General features: G+C 43.8%; 2 protein-coding genes across 3 annotated transcripts in view; both read left to right on the top strand.

The window, feature by feature from the left end:
• The first annotated feature begins 287 nt into the window (after positions 1 to 287).
• onecut1 (one cut homeobox 1) lies at positions 288 to 8,808 on the top strand. 2 transcript variants are annotated; one of them, XM_084018947.1, is made up of 2 exons: positions 288 to 1,758; positions 5,856 to 8,808. In XM_084018947.1, exons 1-2 carry the CDS (start codon positions 684 to 686, stop codon positions 6,143 to 6,145), a joined length of 1,365 nt encoding a protein of 454 aa, XP_083875073.1. In that variant the 5' UTR covers positions 288 to 683; the 3' UTR covers positions 6,146 to 8,808. The 2 variants fall into 2 exon arrangements, with proteins under 2 accessions (XP_083875073.1, XP_083875072.1); XM_084018946.1 differs by having other exon boundaries at positions 288 to 1,773.
• Positions 8,809 to 15,392: 6,584 nt separating this feature from the next.
• The window catches only part of atosa (atos homolog A), a 28,445-nt gene continuing 22,393 nt past the window's right edge, over positions 15,393 to 21,444 (top strand). The window contains exon 1 of the mRNA XM_084018036.1: positions 15,393 to 16,503. Coding sequence (XP_083874162.1) covers positions 16,473 to 16,503 — 31 coding nt within the window. The 5' untranslated portion in view covers positions 15,393 to 16,472. The remainder of the gene's footprint in view (positions 16,504 to 21,444) is intronic.

The raw sequence follows: 21,444 nt of genomic DNA, 5'->3' as shown, positions 1-21,444 counted from the left end.
AGATGGCTGTCACTGTCCACAGCTCGGTTCTGTGAGGATTTTATTAGACAGCCATCTATTTGCATTTTTTTTTACATTTCATTAAAGGCTGAATATCGGGGGAAATAGCATTTAGCAGGTGGTTTGATACCTCCCTTCCTTAATAAGGTAGCTGACGTCAGAGCCGTCGAATGGTGTGTGCGCGCGCTTGTGTGTTTGAGAGAGAGAGAGATCGAGAGAGAGAGCATGGGAGGAGATGGGTGTTCACAACGCGCATGTGTAGACAGTGATCTGTGCTGCGGTGGAAAAGGGGCTGGTGACACACAACTAGAGAGATGGCGCGGCACCCGACCGGAGCGCAAGGACAGCTGGTTGGCGGTGGGGGGGCTTGAATTATAAAGAGAATCAGAAAATTCATAATTTAAAAAAAACAACAACAACAACAAAGATATCAAGGACAAGGGGGGGATTCGGAAAAAGGAGATTCCATTCTGCAAAAGAGCGTCAGAGGTAGGAGAATATATGTGACTAGCTGAGGACAGAGAGGAGGTAATAGTGAAGGAGGCTGCTGCTGCTGCTGCAAGCAGAAGAAGGGAAAAAAGCAACAAAAGAAAAATTGAACTTTACCGGACGCGAGGACTTCTGGACGTCAGCGAACTGCGGTCAGACCAGATAGATGGTTTGTCCACAGCGCTGCCCGGATCATGAACGCACAACTGTCGATGGAGAATATTGGCGACCTGCACGGAGTGAGCCATGAATCCGTGGCCGGTCACGGAGACCTGCTGAGTGGCCACAGTCCGCATGCCCGTCCGAGCCCCCGGGGTTTGAGCCACCGCGCCATGGGCATGGCGACCCTGCTGGACGGCGGAGACTATCACCCGGGACACCACGGGCACCTGCACCCCGCCATCAGCATGTGCGAAGTCCCCCCTGGCATGAGTGCGAGCAGCACTTACACCACCCTCACCCCCTTGCAGCCCTTGCCCCCCATCTCCACCGTGTCCGACAAGTTTCCACCCCATCACCACCACCACCACCATCCCCACCATCCTCACCATCACCCCCACCAGAGGATCCCCGGAAATGTCAGCGGCAGCTTCACGTTGATGCGGGAGGACCGGAGTCTGGCGCCCATGAACAGTCTGTATCCCGCGTATCATCACAAAGATCCCTGCATGGGTCAGAGCCTCTCCCCGTTGTCCGGCTCCGGTCTGGCCAGCATACACACCTCCCAGGCCGGCATCCCCCCCTACGCTCACCCGGGTGCCGCCATGCCCGGCGAGAAGATGCTCACCCCCAGCGGGTTCGAGGCGCATCACCCGGCCATGCTCGGCAGACACACGGAGCAGCACATGAGCTCCTCGGCGGGCATGGTACAAATCAACGGCCTTCACCACCACCACCACCACCACCACCCGCACGCCCACGTCGGTGCACAGGGGCACGGCCAGGGGCTGGTGAACAGCCGGGAGCAGGCCTCCGGGCCCGGGCAGCAAGGTGGCGGCGGTGGAGGGGGTGGTGTTTCTGGGGGCCAGATGGAGGAGGTGAATACCAAAGAGGTGGCGCAGAGGATCACCACGGAGCTGAAGCGCTACAGCATCCCTCAGGCCATCTTTGCCCAGCGGGTCCTTTGCAGGTCCCAGGGGACCCTGTCCGACCTGCTGAGAAACCCCAAACCCTGGTCCAAGCTCAAGTCCGGTAGAGAGACCTTCCGCCGCATGTGGAAATGGCTGCAGGAGCCTGAGTTCCAACGCATGAGTGCGCTCAGGCTCGCAGGTGAGCGAAGCCTCGGTAATGCCCCCCTCTTTGTTTTCATCTTCTGAATGTGTTGCTGAGAGAACCGGACGCTCAAACACGTTGATCCAGCACAGAGGGACATGAGCCCTGAATGCTAGACCTTACCGAGCAATGGGACTCAAGTGGGCTGGGGACTACAACTGATTTTTGTAGTTTTTTATATTCTAACAGAGAGAACAAATATCATTTCCCAGCAGTGTAAATAGCCTATAATGTAAAATCACATCAGGACAGCATTCAGGACTCATCCCCTCTGTGCTGTTGGTTCTTCAGCAAAATATTGCAAATGTCTCCAGAAATAACTTAAATAACTTTATGAAAGGAGCTTGTTTGGAACTAGGCCATGCCTTAGTGTTTGGTTAACGGGGGAGCCTGCTTACCTTAGACGAGGCCTCCAAATCAGAGGTTTACGCCTCGATCGGAGGTCTGAGGTGTATTCAACAATATGTGAGGTCGCTAAAGTTGGAAAAGTGCTTCGTCGAGCCAAAAGCAGCCGTCTGATATCAATACGCTTCCCCCCTATTCTGTCTCTACACTGATTTTTTTTAGGTTGTGTGAAACAAGTGCCCATGTCATTTTACCTCAAAATATCGACCGCTGGACTGTGTGCGTAAGACGATCCTTCGCCCAGAAATCGTTAGGAATGTGTTTATTTTGGTGTAGATGCAACTGATCGGCCTTTTTGGTGTTGCCCTTGGTGTAAACAGAGCGAGAGGGGGGAGAGCGTGCATTTGGCGTTCAGAGTGTGTGATAAACTACATTTAAATGCCAAGTAAAGCTGAAGTCCCAGTCTTTGTCTTCCACTTTGTTCTAATTACAGGCCTTCGATTGGAATAGAACAGAGAGCATGTGTGTGTATGTTTTGGTCGTAAACCAACCCTGACTCGACTTGAGGTTTCCTCTAATTAACTGATAGACCTCTGTATTAATTTGTCCCTGAGGTACAGGCACGAGTCAATTAGGGCGCGCTTTGAGGCCCAAATAGCATGTGCGCGTTCACACGCCCAATGGATTTTTTTTTAACGTTTATAGGCCCAATCAATGACCTACAAATGGGCTTTTTTGCTTTTTGAAAAGTGAGGCTGCGGCCACATGGAAAGTGCATGTTTTTTTTTACTCACATTTGTGTGTACGTGCATGCTCGTGCGCGTGCATGTCAGTGGAATCGCAATTGATTACTTTTCAGTTTTCCCATCTGCTGCTCTCTCTCTCTCTTTCTCTCTCTTTCTCTCTCTCTCTCTCTCTCTCTCTCTCTCTCTCTCTCTCTCTCTCTCTCTCTCTGTCTCTCTTTATCGCTGACTTTTTCAAATGAGTAAAACAAAATCGAATTTAACTTTTAAAAGCTGGCTTTGTATTTTATCATCGACAATAGCGTGATAAGCCTAAAACTGAAACACGATTAGGATACGATCAGGAGCGTATTTATTGTTATTGATTATGGTTTTAATTTTTTTCAGTCGTCTTCATTTCCTTTTTCCTATTCTTCTTTCCTTTAGCATGTTATGTCCTGTTTCGTTTTATTTAAAGTGTTTCGCCTATAGAGGAAAAAATCCTAAATAAAAATGACGAAGCTTCTTGAGCCCAAATATAAAATCACCACTTTTTGTTGAAAACGCCACAAAAAAGAGACTGTGAGATGACAAATCCGTTGCAGTTAAAAAGCCAAATTAATTTGGAGAGAATAGGGTGAGCACCATTGTATCGATCCGTTCTTTCGCGAACTAGATATGTGATCGTGTGCTGAAGTAGATGTGATATGCTTATTGATTTTTAGGCTTCTGAAATTAATCTCGGGTCTTTTATCCCTTTCCCACGTATTCAATTACCCAACCGAATTTGCTTGAAAAGAATACGACAGAACAGACGGGAGCAGTTTTGGAGCAGGTATGATTTTGGCACAGGACATAATTAATGAATTCAGACGCGAGAGATCAATTTAAACTCGGTCAATCAGTTGTAATTGCAGAGACAATGTTCAATGCTGTGTTTTAAGAAATTGTAAATGAATACAGCCTGCTTACACTACTCCAAATCAGAATAGGCAAAGTTCGAGGGTTGTATATTTGCAGAATCCGCAGCAGCACAGAGGTCTGTTTGTTGTTCTCGGGGAGATTATGAAACGCAGGACTATCGTCACACCGTGTCTGTCGGCCCAGTGTGTGCGGTTTGTTTGAGAGTGTGGAGTTATCTGTGTGTTTGTAATGATTACCCGGCAGCAGCAGAAACAGCGGTGTGTGTGTGTGTGTGTGATTAGCGTGATAACGAGGCCCGCTGTCCTCCCTCTGGTCCTGGGAAAGCTCCCTCTCGGCCCCGGGCCTCCTGCGCCGGGGCCGGGCCGCTCTGCGGTGGCTCCTGCTGTCTGCGTGGCCTTCACTGCTGCTGATTTATAGCGGGCCGTACACGAGGAGCTCCGGCACTCTGTTAATATTTACCAGCACTGGAGTCACCGGGCTGCTCCAACTCACAATTACACTCCAGTTTATGGTCATGCGGACAGGTCGCTGTACATTACCACACACCTGAGTGTGTGTGAGAAAGAAAAAATAAATAGGTTACAAGGTGGAGTCAGCGAGAAATGCATACGGTTGATTTTTAATCCCTGTAATAACACGTACTGTTTACTGCTACTTTACACGTGCATTTAAAACGCAGTCACAAATGTGTCACAAACTAGACCGAACATATTATAGGCCACGACAATGGTAATACACGAGTTTAAATGCACTGCAAATGCCTCGTGCAATATCGAATTGTTGGTCGTTTTTATACGATAAGAGAGATTTTTTTTTCTCAGTACGAGAGGAACCGCAGGTTATATGTTGTCTTCCATTTGTTCTATTTAAATGGTTTCATCTGTGCATTACTGCGTTTTATTTTTATTCTGCCGGTGTGCTTTGCAAAATGTCTCAGCACTGGTTAAGAATGGCTTTGTGGTGAGAATATGCCCGTTCATTAATTTCCCCAGTGAGTAGCCTACATTGGGCCTTGCTCCAGCAGCTCACGCCTGCCCCCTCCTGGACTCTGTGAACCTCCATCTGGATGGCTGCACTAGGGCTTTAAAAGAAAAAAAAGAAAAATCAAATAGCAACGATAGCAGTTGAAAGGAGGTTTGATTTGCTGTCAAACGGATTCCCAAGTTCTTATTTTCAATATTGGATGTATGTTTCCACAGCTGTAGGATATTGCGGCGCAGCGGTATTTTCAGCACCGCGGACAGCTCATTGTTCCCCGCCGACAGGCTTCCTGTCTGTCCGCTCTACTCCGCGGAGCTTCTGCTCCGGTCTGTGAACCCACAGAGGTCAATGGGGCTCCATGGGGTTCCCCTCGGAAGAGTTTAATCCTGCTATTATTACCAGCAGTTCCGCTGCTTCCAACCTGCCGGCGTACAAAGTCACATCTGACAGATCAAATCAAGACGGGTGCTTCTAAGCAAGGGAATTGTCTTATTCACATTTCTCGTCACTTTTGCAGCATCAGAAATGAAATGTGCACTGCTAAAGTGTGGATAGGATTGTTGTTTTTATCTAGATAAAACTGCAGCAGCTGGTTTTACTCATTTAACACAAGTTAAACCAGAGAGGAGGAGCATCGTCATCATTGAAATCAGCTGTTGCATTTGCTGTTTGTGTGCGTTGCATCAGGCATTAAATGATTGCTTCCAGTCAGCTTGATGTTATCATTTACAGTTACAATAATGACAATTTAAAACAATACAAGATTTTTTTGAAGATTGTGGAATTACCATTTGTGTGATCTTAATGCTATTGTCATATTAGCAATATAAATTAAATTTTGTGGACTCAAAAGTAAAAAATAATTTTGATATGAAAGGTATGAAAGGTGCACCGAAACAATCAAAACCAAAACAGAGTTAGTTTGGGTGAAAATGGACAAGCACACACGTCTAATTTCAATAGGTATAATGGATAATTCATGGGTCAGTCCAAGGATTTATTCATACATTCCTTTAAATCCAAGGTCAAGGTGTGATGGAGAGAAGATTGTCATGCATTATCCCGTATATTCTGCCCTCTCTCACAAACTCTCTCTTTGTGTCTTTCCTGAATCCTCCACAGCATGTAAGCGTAAGGAACAGGATCATGGCCGAAGCGAGCGGGGGAGCGTCTCCAAGAAGCCCCGGCTGGTGTTCACAGATGTGCAGCGGCGGACGCTCCACGCCATCTTCAAGGAGAACAAGCGTCCATCCAAAGAGCTGCAGATCACCATTGCCCAGCAGCTGGGCCTCGAGCTGACCACAGTCAGCAACTTCTTCATGAACGCACGCCGCCGGAGCCTAGACAAGTGGGTGGACGATGGCTCCGGCCACCCACCCAACTCTGGCCCCAATGCCTGCACCAAAGCCTGATGAGACGGACTGAATATGGCCGACTCATGGACTGACTCAACCTCGGTGGAAAAGCTTTAAAACTTAAGAGAAACAAAGAGAAACTTAAAAAAAAGACCTTGAAGCAACGTTTTGCCCTTAAACCTGTACTATATTGATATTTATAGTATCCAAAGATGAAAAAACAAACCAAAGACTTCTTGTTTGACCTGCTTTGAAATGTTTGTTTCAGCAACACATTTACGTGTAACATACTGCAAAAAGACTATAGTTTTACTCCCCCCTCTTCACACACACTCACTGTCACTGGTCTCTAGCTTTACTATGACCCCACACCTCCCCAGCCAGTATCAATCTATCATTCACCATCCTTATCTCTAATCCGATTGGTTGGTTTTAATGATGGGTACCTATTTGGAGGTTTAATCATTTGCAGTCCGACCCGCAGCTGTCCACACCTTTTGAGAAACATCCAGAATGTGGAGCTCCGGTGGGATTGGCCAATCAACGAGAGAGACAAACGAAATCCTACAGGAGCGACTGGATTGTTGGGCAACCTTGTTTGGATCGGTGGCGGTGGACTGTCTCTCTGTCCAGCTGTCTGTCTTTCTATCAAGCATTCTAGACAGATGAAGACGTTCCCCATGCATAGGCTGCTAACCCAAAAAACCCCAAAACCCTCGACCCTTGAACCAAACCAAAAAGAAAACCCGAAACCTCAACCCACATGGTAGTGCTTTCTTCCAACATGCTGAAGCGTTGAATCATTTACACAAGAGAAACCAAAGCCTTTTACACCCTGAAGCCTCTCATACAGCTTAGAAATCAAACCACTTCAGAACCTGCTATGAAGTAATATGACCAAAGATTATATTTTGTAGCTGATGATCTTAAGAGTTTTTTACCTCATTTCCTCCCTCACCTCCTGAGACTGTTATTTAGGCACCACAAAGAAGAGAATGTCACTGCTTATGGTCCATACGACATGTTTGAGTCTTACGTTTCCCTGCAAATGGAAATATTATATGACACAGCCCTGAAAATTAACAATTGACATTTGCCTTATAGATGCCTTCTTGAATCCAAAGAAATACCCAGTTATATCCCCGAAAACACTCGAGAGAATGTTCCTGCAAACGCTCATTGTGAAGATTAATCATTGCAGATCATTGCCTACAGATTACGCTCAAGTTTATTTGCTAAAATGCCAGCAGCAAAACTTAATCCGTTCAGTAGTGTGTTTTCTCTGCAAAGGTGAAAACAAAGGTGCTGCCTCTGAGGTGCTGTGGTTGTGACACAGCGAGGGAGACAGACGGCCTCTGGTGGTTTTTGTGTTTTTAAGGACACGACGTGTCACCACTCTAATAATAAGCATTCAGCGTCGCTCTGTCGTCCCCGTGTGCTCCACACGGATTTGATTTTATCTCCTCATCAAAGATGTTGGGTGGAGGGAATGATATCAATGATCAAATCACTTTCAGGCGCTTACACAGCAATGTCACCCTGTCACCTGAATACGAAAGCACCCCACCCTGCCTGTTGCCAACTCCCAGACCCCCCCCCTCCTCCTCCTCCTATCCTGCCTCCGCTCTCCTGGTAAGCTATGCATTTCAGCACTAGGAGGAAAGCACTACACAGGGCTGGCCCAGGGCAGCGTATCATTAAATATATCGAGCTGGCCCCTTGCCGTCATCCTCCTCATGGCCGGGGTTAGCAGCTCTACATTCATCAGAACAAGCGCCGGAGGAGAGGTGAGAGGGAGCCGCTTCTTCACCTCTGAAAGAAAAACCAAAAAAAAGACGACAAGAAAAAAAAATGTGTCAAGACCTGCTGATGTTTTATAGTGTGAACCAAAGATGCTACCTCACTCAAGTTCCATACGTGATTTCTATCACTTTGATGATACCAAAGATTACCAAAGATTTTTTCTCATTGCACGGCCTCCGAGTGGTGTAAAAAAGATGTTGGATGTCTCCCCTCCCCCCTAATCTCCTCTCTCTTCCTTCCTTCTCCCCTTTCTTCCCCTCCAACCTGCACTCAACCCCATGCACCCCCACCCCCCACCCCGCTACGTGTGCTCTTGCTTCATCTGTGCTCTGATTACAGCTCCATAGATAGTCATGCTGATGTAGCTATAGGCAGATATGCTGATCTAGCCATAGATACACACAAGCAGCTATACGCAGGTGCCTGCAGGGTACAGCCAACCTGAACTAAATATGATCGGCCTTTCTTTGTGCTCGGTAGCACTACCAACAGAATATGTAAAACAGACATTGTGTCTATATATTAAAACAAAAATCAGGATTCATTCAAAAACAATGGATGCAAATTGGAGAGCGTACCTTGCTGGTGTGTCTTTTTCCCCTGCTCTGCTCTGCCTTCTAGTGTGTATCTATAGGTCGATAATCCACCAGATAGGTCAGACGTCTTTTCATGACAGTAGACAGACAAGCTGACATGGGCAGAATTGTTGACTCAACTATAGGCAGACATGTTCCTGAAAGTAGAAGCAGACGTGTTGCAATCTTTCTAAAACTCCCAGGACGAGTGCCTTGCTTGAACCAAAGTGTTAAACCGCTGTTGACCTCTCACCTTTGACTCTGTGAATACCTCAGCCTGTAGAAGGGCCACTACTGAAGAAACATGGAAAAGGTTTTTTTTTTTGTTTGTTCTTGTTTTGTTTTTAATCACACCGGGGTGCTTTTCGCCAGCGCAACCATGCAATGAAAACATACCAAAGGAATTTCTCTTGTCCACTTCTACAGATTAAACCAAAGGTCGTAGTTTCTCCTCTCCCCCACCCCCCCTTCTTACCCCTCCATCCCTCCTTTCCCCCCAACCTTCCTTGTCTCTCCGCTGTGTGTAGGAAGGTTCAGCACTCTGGCCGTGCATGTCTTTACCAATGTCTCTGAATACCTCATAGTAATAATTCCTTTGAGTTCTGCATTGAGACGTCTATCTGTGAGTAAGGCAGAACTCCACTCGTGTGGTAACTGTTATTGTTACTTCAAAAAAAGCTGTATGATTATCTATTTTGAAGTTGTTGTTCTTTTGGCAGAAGTGCTCTGTTTCGAGTCACGGAGGACAAGTTTCAGGGTCGATGTATGAAACTTAAGGGATGGAGGGAGAAGCATATTTTTTATCAGACATTGGGTAATGCCAATATTATGATGGTAGACTATTGCTTTTACAGGGTAAAACCAACTGCTGTGATATTGTGTTCATATTTTCCCTTTTACTCTACTTCTGTGTTGTGATTTTAATTTAATTGCATTTTTGTAATGGTTAACCACTGCTTTAATTTATGCATTTGTAGAAACTCTAGATTTGTATATAGTAGGTTTTTGGAAAAAAAAAAACAAACAAAAAAGACAATGTTTTATTTTACAGCCTTATTTCCCACGCTTAGATATAAAAAGGAGTAGTTTGTATTCTTCTTCAGCTAAATCCTAGCCGGCATTTCAATGTGTGTTTTAAACACTGCCAGAAACCCAGACAGTTGATTTGCCAATGCAGACAAAGTGATACAGGAGCTACTTTGTTGATCAGCTGGCAAAAAGCAGTGTGTACGTGTGTGTGTGTGTGTTTTTTCTATTCTTTTGACTTTATAAAAAACGGTTATTTTATGAGTATTACTGCACATCCAAAGATTTTTAAAAACAAACCAAAAATTGGAAAAAAAATATCTATAATGTTGAAAAGCACTGGCATTTGTGAGGTAGACTTGTTGAGTTTTGATTTGCCATTCGCACGGGTATAGAATGTAGAAGGCGTAGGGCTATGTAGACAAGCTTACTCCTTACCATGTGGGGAATCTCCTGTTCAATGTACAATCTGAAGCATTTGAAAAACGAGGGCTGCAAGTCCCGCTCACTTTGCTGTCTCATGCACAGAGTGAGGTGGAGTGTAGGCTGGGCAGCCGGTCTGCCAGGGGCTGTGCCACGGAGCTGGGTCTGTTTTTATTGCCGTGGCACTGCTGCCTCGCTCCATCTAAGTATCTGTTCTTTTGGTACGTACTCGTGTAATGACTATGAGCAAAGTCTAATAAAACTGCAAAGAACCTTAACAAGGAATCAGTGTGTGAGTGTGTATGGGAACGATCACCTGCTCGTTTCTTTTCCTGTCTGAGGAGGAGCGCGTGTGTGTGTGTGCATGTGTGTGTGTGTGTGTGTGTGTGTGTGTGTGTGTGTAACAAATGTTGACGAGGTGCGTAGGTTTTGTATGTGCTCATTTGCATGTGTTCCTTACTGGGTGTTGGTCCATTGTTGAACCTGTATACTGCTGGCACACATGCATGTGCATGGCTGACTGGTGCATATTCCCAACAGTAAGTTTGACTCCCACTGGTGGTCAGAGGCCTTACTGGGAGTACTGCTTCATCTCTGTCATGCAAACAGCACAGTATCAGCATGCTATGCAGTCATTATGTCAAAGAATGGAGAATGTGAACAGTTTTTTCATCAAAGTAGACAGGACGATGCAGTGTAGATGCATTTTTCCCCCATTTTCTGTTATTTATTCTGTCCGTAAGGAGTTCCCATATGATGGGTAGCTTGGCTACAAGTCTCATAACAATACTGCGGCGCCTAAGACAATCATCTGGCTCTCTCACGCTGGGGAACTAGTTTCTCACCCGTAGAGGGGTGTCCTCCAGCTATTCATATACAAAGATGCTTGAAGGGTTTTGATAAACAAGCATATTTGTTGTCATAGACATTTAGGAATAGATCACAGTGGTAGTTCATCTTGCACTCGCATTTCAAGATGAAATTTCATTGCTCTCGTCAGCCTTGTGCTCTTGTCAACCTCTTTCTTTTGACCTCCTTCGCAGCTCACGATGCTTCTTCAGTTTTCAGTACACGTGTGTGTGTGTGTGTGTGTGTGTGTGTGTGTGTGTGTACGCATGCATGTGTGTGCCAGAGAGGCAATACTGTCAGTGTTACTCTCAGATGTATAACTCCATGTCCCATGACTTGATTTGTCATTACTGTTTCCCAGGCTTTGCTACTGCTTTCTCAGTGCCGTGCAATATCATCTGTTGTGATTGCTAAGCAAATGGAAAAAATAAGAAAAAAAAAGAAAGAAAATTGACAAGCAAGTGATGATGTCACCCAGCTTTTTTCAGTGTTCAAAATGTTTCAACATTTCTGTAGTCACAAAAAGTAGAAAATAAACTGTTGGTATTTCCAACTTCTGAATCTGGGCTCTGGTTATTATTATTATTTCATTTTTGTGACATTGTGATTTGTCTTTTTTGGTTGTTGTTTTTTTTTGCTCAGACAGGAAAATTGAATCAATAAAACATCAAATCAGATAAAGAAGTAGAGGACAAGACAAGCAGGCGTATGAGTCTTGGAGTCGGAACCTGCATGAGGATCAGTGGATAGTTTATGCTTTGTATGCTGTCAGGGTAAGAAGGTTGATTTGCAGCGGGCTCCCCATCTTCAATATTATAAGCACAAATGTTGAATCAATGTATACCTATCACATGTCTTTATTCATAAATGCTCTATATACACAATATATTGAACAATCAGTAAATAAAAAAACATAGTATCTAAAGGTCAAAACATGTGGGGTGGGTGACTTAATTGACGATTTTACAATAAAGATTTGCAATGAACCAGTCCCACAACAAAACTATTTGTTTAAAAATGTTGCTGGACCTGCAAAAGTAGGAGCTGCAAAGTCATTAATTGGTCATTCTGAAATCAGCCACCACTTTATAAACTGCTGTGTCATGTAATTTGGGGTCCACCTTAACCTCTTACAGTGCAATACCAAATAAGGATAGCACCATTAGAAATGGAATGACTGTGTACTGCTGTTGGAGAAGGTGAGTTTAACCATTTAATTCCCTTTGAAGATCTGATGTTGTTGAAAATAGTCTGAAGCCATTAGAATATCAAATGACAGAAAAATAAGCAGAGGTGCCCTTTAAACAGCTTGCAAATAAGCAAAGTCATCAGTAGAATCATCTGAATCATCATTTTGGACTATATACTATGAATATATTTTACCTTCAGGTCCACAAAATCATACTTGAATCACGCCAACCTGAGACATCCACACTTCAATACATAAGTAATTGCATTGCTTGAACTCAGCAACGCAACACTAAAGTTTAGTAAATTGTTTTTTCAATGGGGTTCTTCTGTTTGTGGTGCTAAGTCACACAAATCCATCGGTAAGTATAATGCGTCACTGTGACAGCAGGGCGGGCGCGCGCGCACACACGCACGCGGACACCGCGGGCTGTCGCTCGCGGCAGACGGAACAGAACACGCCACAAACATCTCTCTTCCGTGTTTTCTGTTTAATTAAGACACCTCGCCATTATCTCTCCCTCTTTAGCAGCCGCAGTAGCGTGAATACGGGTGCACACTTGGACGCTTTGCCTTCGTTATAACTTATACGTTATAAGCATACATTCATACACGTTCTCACTCACCATTTGAAGGGACGCGTTCACTGTTGCCCCGGTTAAGTAGAGGCTCACGCGCTCTTTCTAGGTCATGTGACCAGCATAAATATGCTTTATTGTTGAATATGATTTCCTGTGTTTTGTTTTGTGGGTGGAAAAGTGTGAAACATGAATGTAACATATACTTAATTTCAAAGGAGCTGTAAAATTCTTGGAATAATTACAGAGGAGGTAACAGCTATCCAGATGATACAATACATTTCCTTGTGTTTCCCTGCTCTGAAGTGGTGAGTTATTGAAGAACTCTAGTCAGTGCTCTTTTGTCATTTTTATAATGACTCACTTTTTCATTTTTGATTTATTTTTAATCTTTAGTAAATATTTGCGCTTTGGGAGGCCGGAATAACAAATTCTACCGTTGCCACGTTTCTGACTACGGCATTCTTAGTGAAGTCGAGGAGTTTGGAGTAGAACCACGCGACAATCACAGAGAGGTCATATGTTGTGCTCTGATTACACAGATTCAATTTCCGTGTAAATAGGGGTAAAAGATATATGTGAATCTGTTTGACGTGGCCAGACTTCCAAGCAAAGGAAGTTGATGGTCAATTCTCAAGTTAAACACTGACTCATTGATCCTCATCAAACTGAGCCACTGGACTGCAGATCTGCCCTCAACTGGTGAATACTATAAAAGGTATCCTGCCATTGTGAACAGCATGTGATATAATTTCATGTCAGCCATCCACCGTATTGCAGCTCTAAAGCTAAATAATGCTCAAGCTTTTATTACCTGCTACAAATCAATACACTATTCTGTCTATATGTGAGCATATGTGTATGTGTGTTTGTGCTTTTCAGCTCTGTCAGGCAAAGTGTACTGAATAAGGGCACTACTGTCTGTCTGTCTGTCTGTCTGTCTGTCTGTGTGTCTGTCTGTCTGACTGAAAGCATGTTCTCCCCGTGTCAGCGTGGGTTTTCTCTGGGTGCTCTGGATTCTTCACACAGTCCAAAGGATAAGTTGTGAGGGTGAATGGTTGTCTGCCCATTTGTCAGTGGTGATCTGTCCAGGGTCCGCTTCTGCCACTAGATGGGGCTATGACATGGATTTTTCCACACACAAGAACTTCTTTGTCTGCATTGACCAACATTCACACTCAAAAAAGATCTTTCCCACTATTCAAATGATTTTGGATGATAAAATCAATATCTAGACATACAGGCTGTGTTGCCATATTTTAAATCATATATAATATTTGGTTCAATTACAATAAACACTGTGCACCATGAAGGAGTCACTACTCTTTTCTCCAGGATGTATCTCTCTATATGACATCACCCCACCAACTACAACCCTAACTGTGTTGCAGGTTTTGGCAGCTCATTGCTAACCTCAATGTTCACTTACTAAAAATAAAAATAACGCACCTCTACAGGTTAGTCTGTGATTGGCTTGTTACAGGACTACAATGAAACATAATCAAATTATAGTTTGGGCAGCAGTGCAAACACAAAGTGGCTGATCTTCTAAACACCAAGCATGTCAAGGATTCCTCCCACCTCAAGTTTTCAATGCATTTCAACCACAGAGGTCTGCATTATCTCAACAATATATATATTGTAACTGATTTGTAATATTGTACTTACAAATATATGTGAAGTTAGTTTTATTGTAGAATTCCAGTTGAGGACACCACATGGTTTCTTATGGGGGTCTGGTTTTGTCAAATGTAGGATCAATGACTTGCATACAACGCTCCAGTTGATTCAGTGTAGGAAGATAGATTCTAGTGTTTTTCCTAATTAGTATTATAATAATATGATTAATTTCTCACCAACCTCTTGTCCTTATATGCGTATGTGTGTGTGTGTGTGTGTGTGTGTGTGTGTGTGTGTGTGTGTGTGTTGCAAACACTAATTGCACACAAATTGCAACTGCAGCTGCCAAACAGATTTGTGAGGCAGATTGTAGTGTCCTCAATCTGGCCTTTGCCTTTGCTCCAAGAGGTTCAGAGAAAAGATTAAAACAAAGAGCATTCCCTTTGTCCTTTGTTACCCGTAATTTTCCCACGTTTCTTCAACAAAGGTTACTTTTGCTTTTCCATAACATCACATTGGGCTTAAATATAGGTCTCATGTGTTACAATTACAATCTATAGCTATTTTTGTTCAATATTACCCTATTATTATTATTATTATTATTAAGAAAGATACAAGATATAGCTCTCATTTGTTTAACAACATAACAAGGGGGAAATATAGGGCCGTTTATTAAAAAAAAAAGATTCCTTAATTTTAGTTTAAGTTTCAATCTCATGCATTTGCCAGGAACATGTTCTGACTTTATATTCGCTTATCCAGTCAATTCTTTGAACTACAACATATGACATAATTCCCTTAAACACGAGATCTTTGGCTTTCTATGAAAGCCGGAACAAAATGTTCACAACGGGAAAAATAAAAACACAACGAAGCCTCGTGTGTGCACGTGAACGCACACCGAATCCCCCTGACCAATCAGCTCACAGAGAGTAGCCCATCGCTTGTTTGTCGTGTTTCGCCAACTCAGACGTCCACTCTTCAGTAATAACAGAGCCGTAAAGGAATACATTCAGGTGTTTTTTGTTTTGTTTGTTTTTTCCTTTTTAAACCGTTTGACACGGCGTCCGTCTACAAGTGTTGGTACCACTCCTAACTTTGCTGGTTGCTATGGCTGCGAGTTCATGCGAGGCTGGGCTGGCAGAGAGAGGGAAGTGACGACTGGGGCTGTTGTTGGGACACGTGACTGGAGCTGCGCTGATCTGTTTTGACAAGCGGGTGGGGAGGGAAGCGAGAGAGGGGAGGCAGCAGACTGTAAGCATCACGACTAGGAGGATTCACTGCTCCTTTCATCTGCACGTCGTCTGGATATTATCGGTATCGACCTCGTCTTGTAGTTTCGGCTAGTCAACTAGTCAGTCGCCGTTAAAATTAGCTACGGCTGCTGTAGTTAACGCTCGCGAGGAAACCGTTGCTCCCCCTATGTGTGTCGAAGCCGAGTCGAGACTATTTGTTGTTGGTTGGAAAAGTTTGTTAACGAAGATCGCAGAGGAAGTACGCGCAGGTTGCGTTTCTACCGTTAAATAGATGGCTACTGCTCCGAGGTTGTGGATGGACAGAAAGTGGACCGTATCCGTCTGATGTCCCCCCGTCAACATTTTCGTGAGAAAGAACGATGTACTAAATTATGTTCTCGTCGTAGTGAATAAATAAATAAATAAATACCGAGACCGTCCGTCATCGGAGGTGGCTACCTGCGCTGTATTGGGGGTTGGGGTGTTTTTTGGGGGAGGTCGTCGTCACCGTTTGACGCTTAAACATACGGTGACGGTTAAGTTAGTTAGTTGTGTTTGCTAACTAGCTAACACTGCTGAGTTAGCAACTGGCAACGTTCAGTGTTAACAGGAGATGGGACACAGAAATGCACCGCGACGTTAACTATGGCTCAGGTGGTGGAATTTGATTCGAGCTGTGAGAGTAGCCAGCTCGCTAGTTAGATAACTAGTCGTCAGGTCGGCTACTCGCTAGCAAACCGATTGACAAGTCCGCTACCTTAGCGCTAATCGTGACTGGCTGATCAGCTGTCTTTGTGTTAAGTCAGTTGGACGATACAGTGCGACTCGATGGAAGCGTACAGTACCATGCTAACAAAGCGATGCTTTGTTGTTGGATAGGAGGGGGGGTGCAGCTGGCACCGACGCGCAGGCATCAAAGCTGATAATATTGCTCAGCTATTACAGCAGGTCTCAGTCACAGAGGGTTAGGGTGGTGGTGGGGGGGAGTTCCCGCACGCCGTTGTGTTGCTGTCAAGGCCGCGTGTGATAGGAAAAAAAGAAAGAAAAGACTGAGAAGACCCTGCAAAGAGACCCTGAAGGCAACCTGATGACACTGGACAACATGAAGTCGGAGCGAGGTATGTGGAAGCACCACAAACACACAGGGACACGTAGAAGCGGACTCACTGGTCAGTGACTGTTGTGTGTGGGCAAGCTGTGCATTTCCAGCTTTAGTGCACTGACTGTACCCTGAGAAGAGAATCAGGCCAGGGGATTGCGTAACAGCTGGTCGCCCTGGTCACTGGTTATGTGAATTAACAAAGCCTGACCCGAGTCAGTGAGGACATGTATGCACAACACACATTTTTACTGCTCTAGTTTTGGATGTTAACACAAATGTCAGCTGTACCCCCCCACATTCAAGCACCAACACATAACCTGCAGGATTCTCTCACGTCAAATGCTGTTCCCTTTTTCCAGAAGCTCTTATTTTTTACAGTCTCTTGCATGCGTTTGCTGCAAAATGTTCCTGACACCCACCCTGTTGTGGAAATCAGGCTCCTGGCATATGCTCTGCAACCTGTTTACATGTCGCTGTGTCTGCAGCAAGAGGTAAAACAGGGACAGAGGGGACACCCTTGTTTGTTCCAGTGTGATTATGCTAATTTTATTATTGCATTAATTTGTTTTCCCGACAGGGTACCTTAATCTGTGCCCTGGAACAATTAGCATTAGGTGTTGTATAAGCTCCTTCATTTTATAAGCTATATTTACTTTGTGATTGGGCGTACATGGTTGTTTGGGATCCAGGGTAACAGCTGACTGGATCCGCTGTCAACAACACAATAGCACCATACTTGGAAGCAGTGAAGGGCTACTGTTCTCAGTCATGATGAGATTAGCTGCAGTCAATCAGGGAGAGACTGTGTTTTTGCATAGGTTACGCAACTTCAGTCAGGACTGACTGGCCTGAGTGGGATCTTCCTTTGAGCACAATATACTGGTAATGGGACTCCACATCACTCAGTAAACATGTGCCCTATATGGACCTAGACTTTTAACCCTTGCCTTGCCTTTCCTTGACTGTAGGATCCTAAACCTTTATATAGAAGCACTGACCCAGACATCTGTGTGATGTGACTGGCCAGGGTAAAGGACACTCTGACTGACACTGTGTACAGTGTAATTATATATTAATATCGCAGCATGGCATGCTGGGTCAACTGTGAACAACATCACTTCTGTTGCATGTTGTAGTATTGGTTGGTTAATGTCTTGAATTGGGGGATATTGTTGGCATAATGCACATAAGTGAATCTGTCAGGTTGACTCACTCACTGTCAAGTTCTCATTATGAAAGCTTGTGCCAGTCGAAGCTGCTCTACAGCTCCCTGTTTGACTGGCAGACACAATGGGACTTTTGTTATTTTTTTACATCCCACTGTTTCATTTCTGTGGTGGAGATACCAGCTTGCCTATAGCCCACACACCTTCGTTCTTTTGCCTTTCTCTCTCCTCCCTGCTCTCAAAACAAAGGGACTGCAGTGGTGAGTGAGGCTGTTTACTTAGACCACACCAAAGTCGAGCTGAGCAGTTGAGCAGGCTGTTTTACTGCTCAGATGCTGGGTTCCTAGGAGAGCCCAGCTATATTAAGTTTGAGAGTTGGACATGTCCAGACATGTGCATCTAACACTTAAACTCAACAAGCTTCATAGGCTATGTCCTCTCATTAGGTGGGTGTTACAAGTCAAGTAAAGGCTTTGGATGGGTGAGGAGGTGATTGATTCAGGATAGGGTTGGGCGGTATGAGCAAAATCTTATATCACGGTATGAATAATTTCATATCACGGTAACGGTATATATCACGGTATGGTTTTTCCCCCTGTAAATTCAATTAATGGCTTAAAAATAACCATACTGTCGCATTTGATCATTTTCCTCTTTTATTAAAATTTTCTCACAGCAGCATAACATTATTTTAAAGAAAATATAATAAATAATAAGCCACAAAGAATGTGCAAATGTCTGGTAAACATTTGAACTCCAGCTTTAACTTAAGCTATAGTGTGTGTGCAAATGTAAACACAGAGCTCCATCTTAATAAGAAATAAAAATAACAAATGAGAAAAAGTATGCGTCGTGATGGCCTCCGTTATCACCCTCCATCGATGTGATTTATTGTCATACGGGGTGCCTTTGGCGAAAGACTCATAATACTGCTTCGCATATTTTAACTTTAAGTGGTGGAAGAGGTTACCGGTGTTTCCACCTCCAGCAGCAACAGTCGCGCTTTTTGTTCGTTGTCGGATTTTCTAAATCCGAAAAAGTTCCACACATCAGAACGAGTTCCTCCTCTTCGTCATGGGTGGGTCGCGCTGCCTCCGTTTCCTCGTGACGTTCAACTCTCCGCCTCCGCCATGATTGTTATTACTCAGGTAAAGCTGTTTTTTCTTCGTCGTGCTCATGCAACCACGCCAAGCAGTCTGCTGCAATGCCTGCTGTGCCCCGTGTGTCGAGGCGGTGTAATTACAGTGACTCAGAGCGACGCCGCAGACATCTGCGCTTTCTCCGGTATAAACGGTATTGCAAAATCTCTACCGGTAGACACTTGTATACGTCACACGGTATAATACCGTCATACCGCCCAACCTTAATCCAGGATGTACCCTGCTGTACCATAGCACTTGTTCCACCTTTAGCATATTGAGAGGGGACTATGGGATCCTCAAATCCCAACATATTTAATCTGTATTATATGGACCTCAATAAACAGATCCCATCTCAGGCTGATGTGACCAATCCAAATTAAGTTTTTGTCATTGCTATAACATGGACACAAGGTGATTAAATGTTGTCACCCACAATTAACGGTAAACACAGTATTCAAAACGCCCCCCCCCCCTTCCAGCTGAGAGACAGTAAATGAAAAAGAGAGCCCAGCGTGAATCAGGAGAATAAAATGTTGTTTAAATGTTTCATGGTGGTTATTAACCATAAATAAACACATCCATACCTTCATTTTGAGTGAATACAGCCCAAGCAACGCTTCATCCTGCAGCTCTTTGCTGATGCTCTAAAGTGTCCAGAACATAGTAAAATAAGACGAAAGACAGATTTCGTCATCTTCGTCAACATCTCTTTGTGAACCATGTATTTTTTTTTTTTTTAAATAATGGTAGAAGAGGAGCATGTGATGTTCTGCTCACTTTTCCTAACCAGACTCATCTGACCCCCCCCCCCCCCTTGTTTTTCTGTGAGTTGAACTGTGAGTCAGGATGGCATTTGTGTGTGAGTGAGTTCATGCGGGTGTGAGGAGATGGTGAGTGTAGCATTGTGTGCAAACCTATTGCTATTGGCCAAACTGACTTAACCATGTGGCTCAAGAGACAGCTTTTACAGGTCCTTAAAAGAGCCACTATGGAAAACTCTGAACCTGTTTACACCAGTCAGGAAAAAAACATGGCTTGTCATATCTGGTTTAAAACTGTTTCATGTGTGTGGTAAAGCTCAGTTATATTTGTAACCTGAAATAGATCATTTTGTTTTGATGTGTGTCCCATCTTCACATGTAGAATGGTGAAGTTTGATTTAAAAAAACACATTTTAATTTAGGCAATAAAAATAATCTGTTTTTGCTGTGGTCCTCTTTACAACCAAATCACTGAAGGGGCATTAAAAAAAAGACTGCATTATGGTGATATGAGTTGATATGGTGCAATGTAGGAGCAAAGAGCTAAGAATGGTGACTGAGTGCTTCTTCCTTTGTGCCCTAAGCCACAGCTCTCCTTCGCTCCCTTTTACACACATACACATAAACAATATACAGAGCGATGACCTCAGAGCTAGTCATATTGGAGAGACTCAGTCAGCTGGGAAGACTGTGCTCCTGCTCTCTGTAATGTCGTTTTGTGTTTTTGTATTGCGGCACTTCCTGTTTAAAGTTGTTAGTCTTTTAAGGAGGAGTTGAATACAAGTTCCCCCCCACCCACCCACCCACCCAATTTACTCCACTGCCTGCCTTCTGCCAGGCACTCAGCCAGATTACAGCTGCCCTGAGATGTCCCAGCCTAGGGTTACAAAGTTATGTGAATATTTACAGGAATTTATGGGAACTAACTGGGATATAATGGAAATATAGGGGTCATGTGCTCAGGCTGTATATACCATTCATTTGCAGATATAATCTAACATTTGTACCTTATCATAAACGGACATAATCCATTCATTTGCCAAATAATCCATTCATTTGTCAAAATACAGTACATACAGAGTGAAATGTACCAGGAGATTCCAGAGCTTAACTTCCCCTGGAACATTTCCATAAATGTTAGGCTAGTGAATCACAGAATACACTTTTACTGACGAGATAGAGTGACATACACAGTTGTCCCGTGCAGCACCTGTCTATTCCTGTGTTGCTTTTGCCTCCTTTGCAGTAATTTACCCCCATAGCAGGAGGAAGCCAAAACAGGTGCTCTCTGCTTTTTAACAAAAAAATTGTTTACTTCTGTCACACAGTTGGAGTCCATCTGTATAATCTTTTTAGCAATGTCTTAATTTACTATCTGTTTTTTAGCTGCATCTAAACGAGCGTTGGTTGGTGGTAATGCCTTTTTTGACACATCCTGTCTGTTAAATGTAAACTGAAGCAACCCGAATTGGATACATTGAAAACCATAATTTTGTATTTGATTGTAGGGATGGGACAATGTAGGATTTTATAGCACATCAGGATAAAAAACACTCACAATAATCAATCGTGGTGCATTTCCATTACCCGGATGATCGTAAATATCATCATGAGTGACTTGAAACAGCTGTCTAGCTCGCTATCATGGTAGACAAGTGAAACATAGTCTGATTTAAAAAATACGGAATTCAAAAATGCATTTTGAAAATGTATTTATCCTTTACTCATACAGGGAGACCTTATAATTCACGATCATCATCATATTTAAGATGATTTGATTGTTTTTCACTAAAAAGGATGATCACAAAATTTTACATTTTAAGAGTTTTAAGCACATTTTGATGATTATTGGGATAATAAAGTGAATCGCAATTATTTTGGCTGGGGT

This window comes from Eutrigla gurnardus, assembly GCF_963514095.1.
Source record: "Eutrigla gurnardus genome assembly, chromosome: 1".
Classification (NCBI taxonomy): Eukaryota; Metazoa; Chordata; class Actinopteri; order Perciformes; family Triglidae; genus Eutrigla; species Eutrigla gurnardus.
This window is presented reverse-complemented; position numbering and strand designations above follow the sequence as displayed.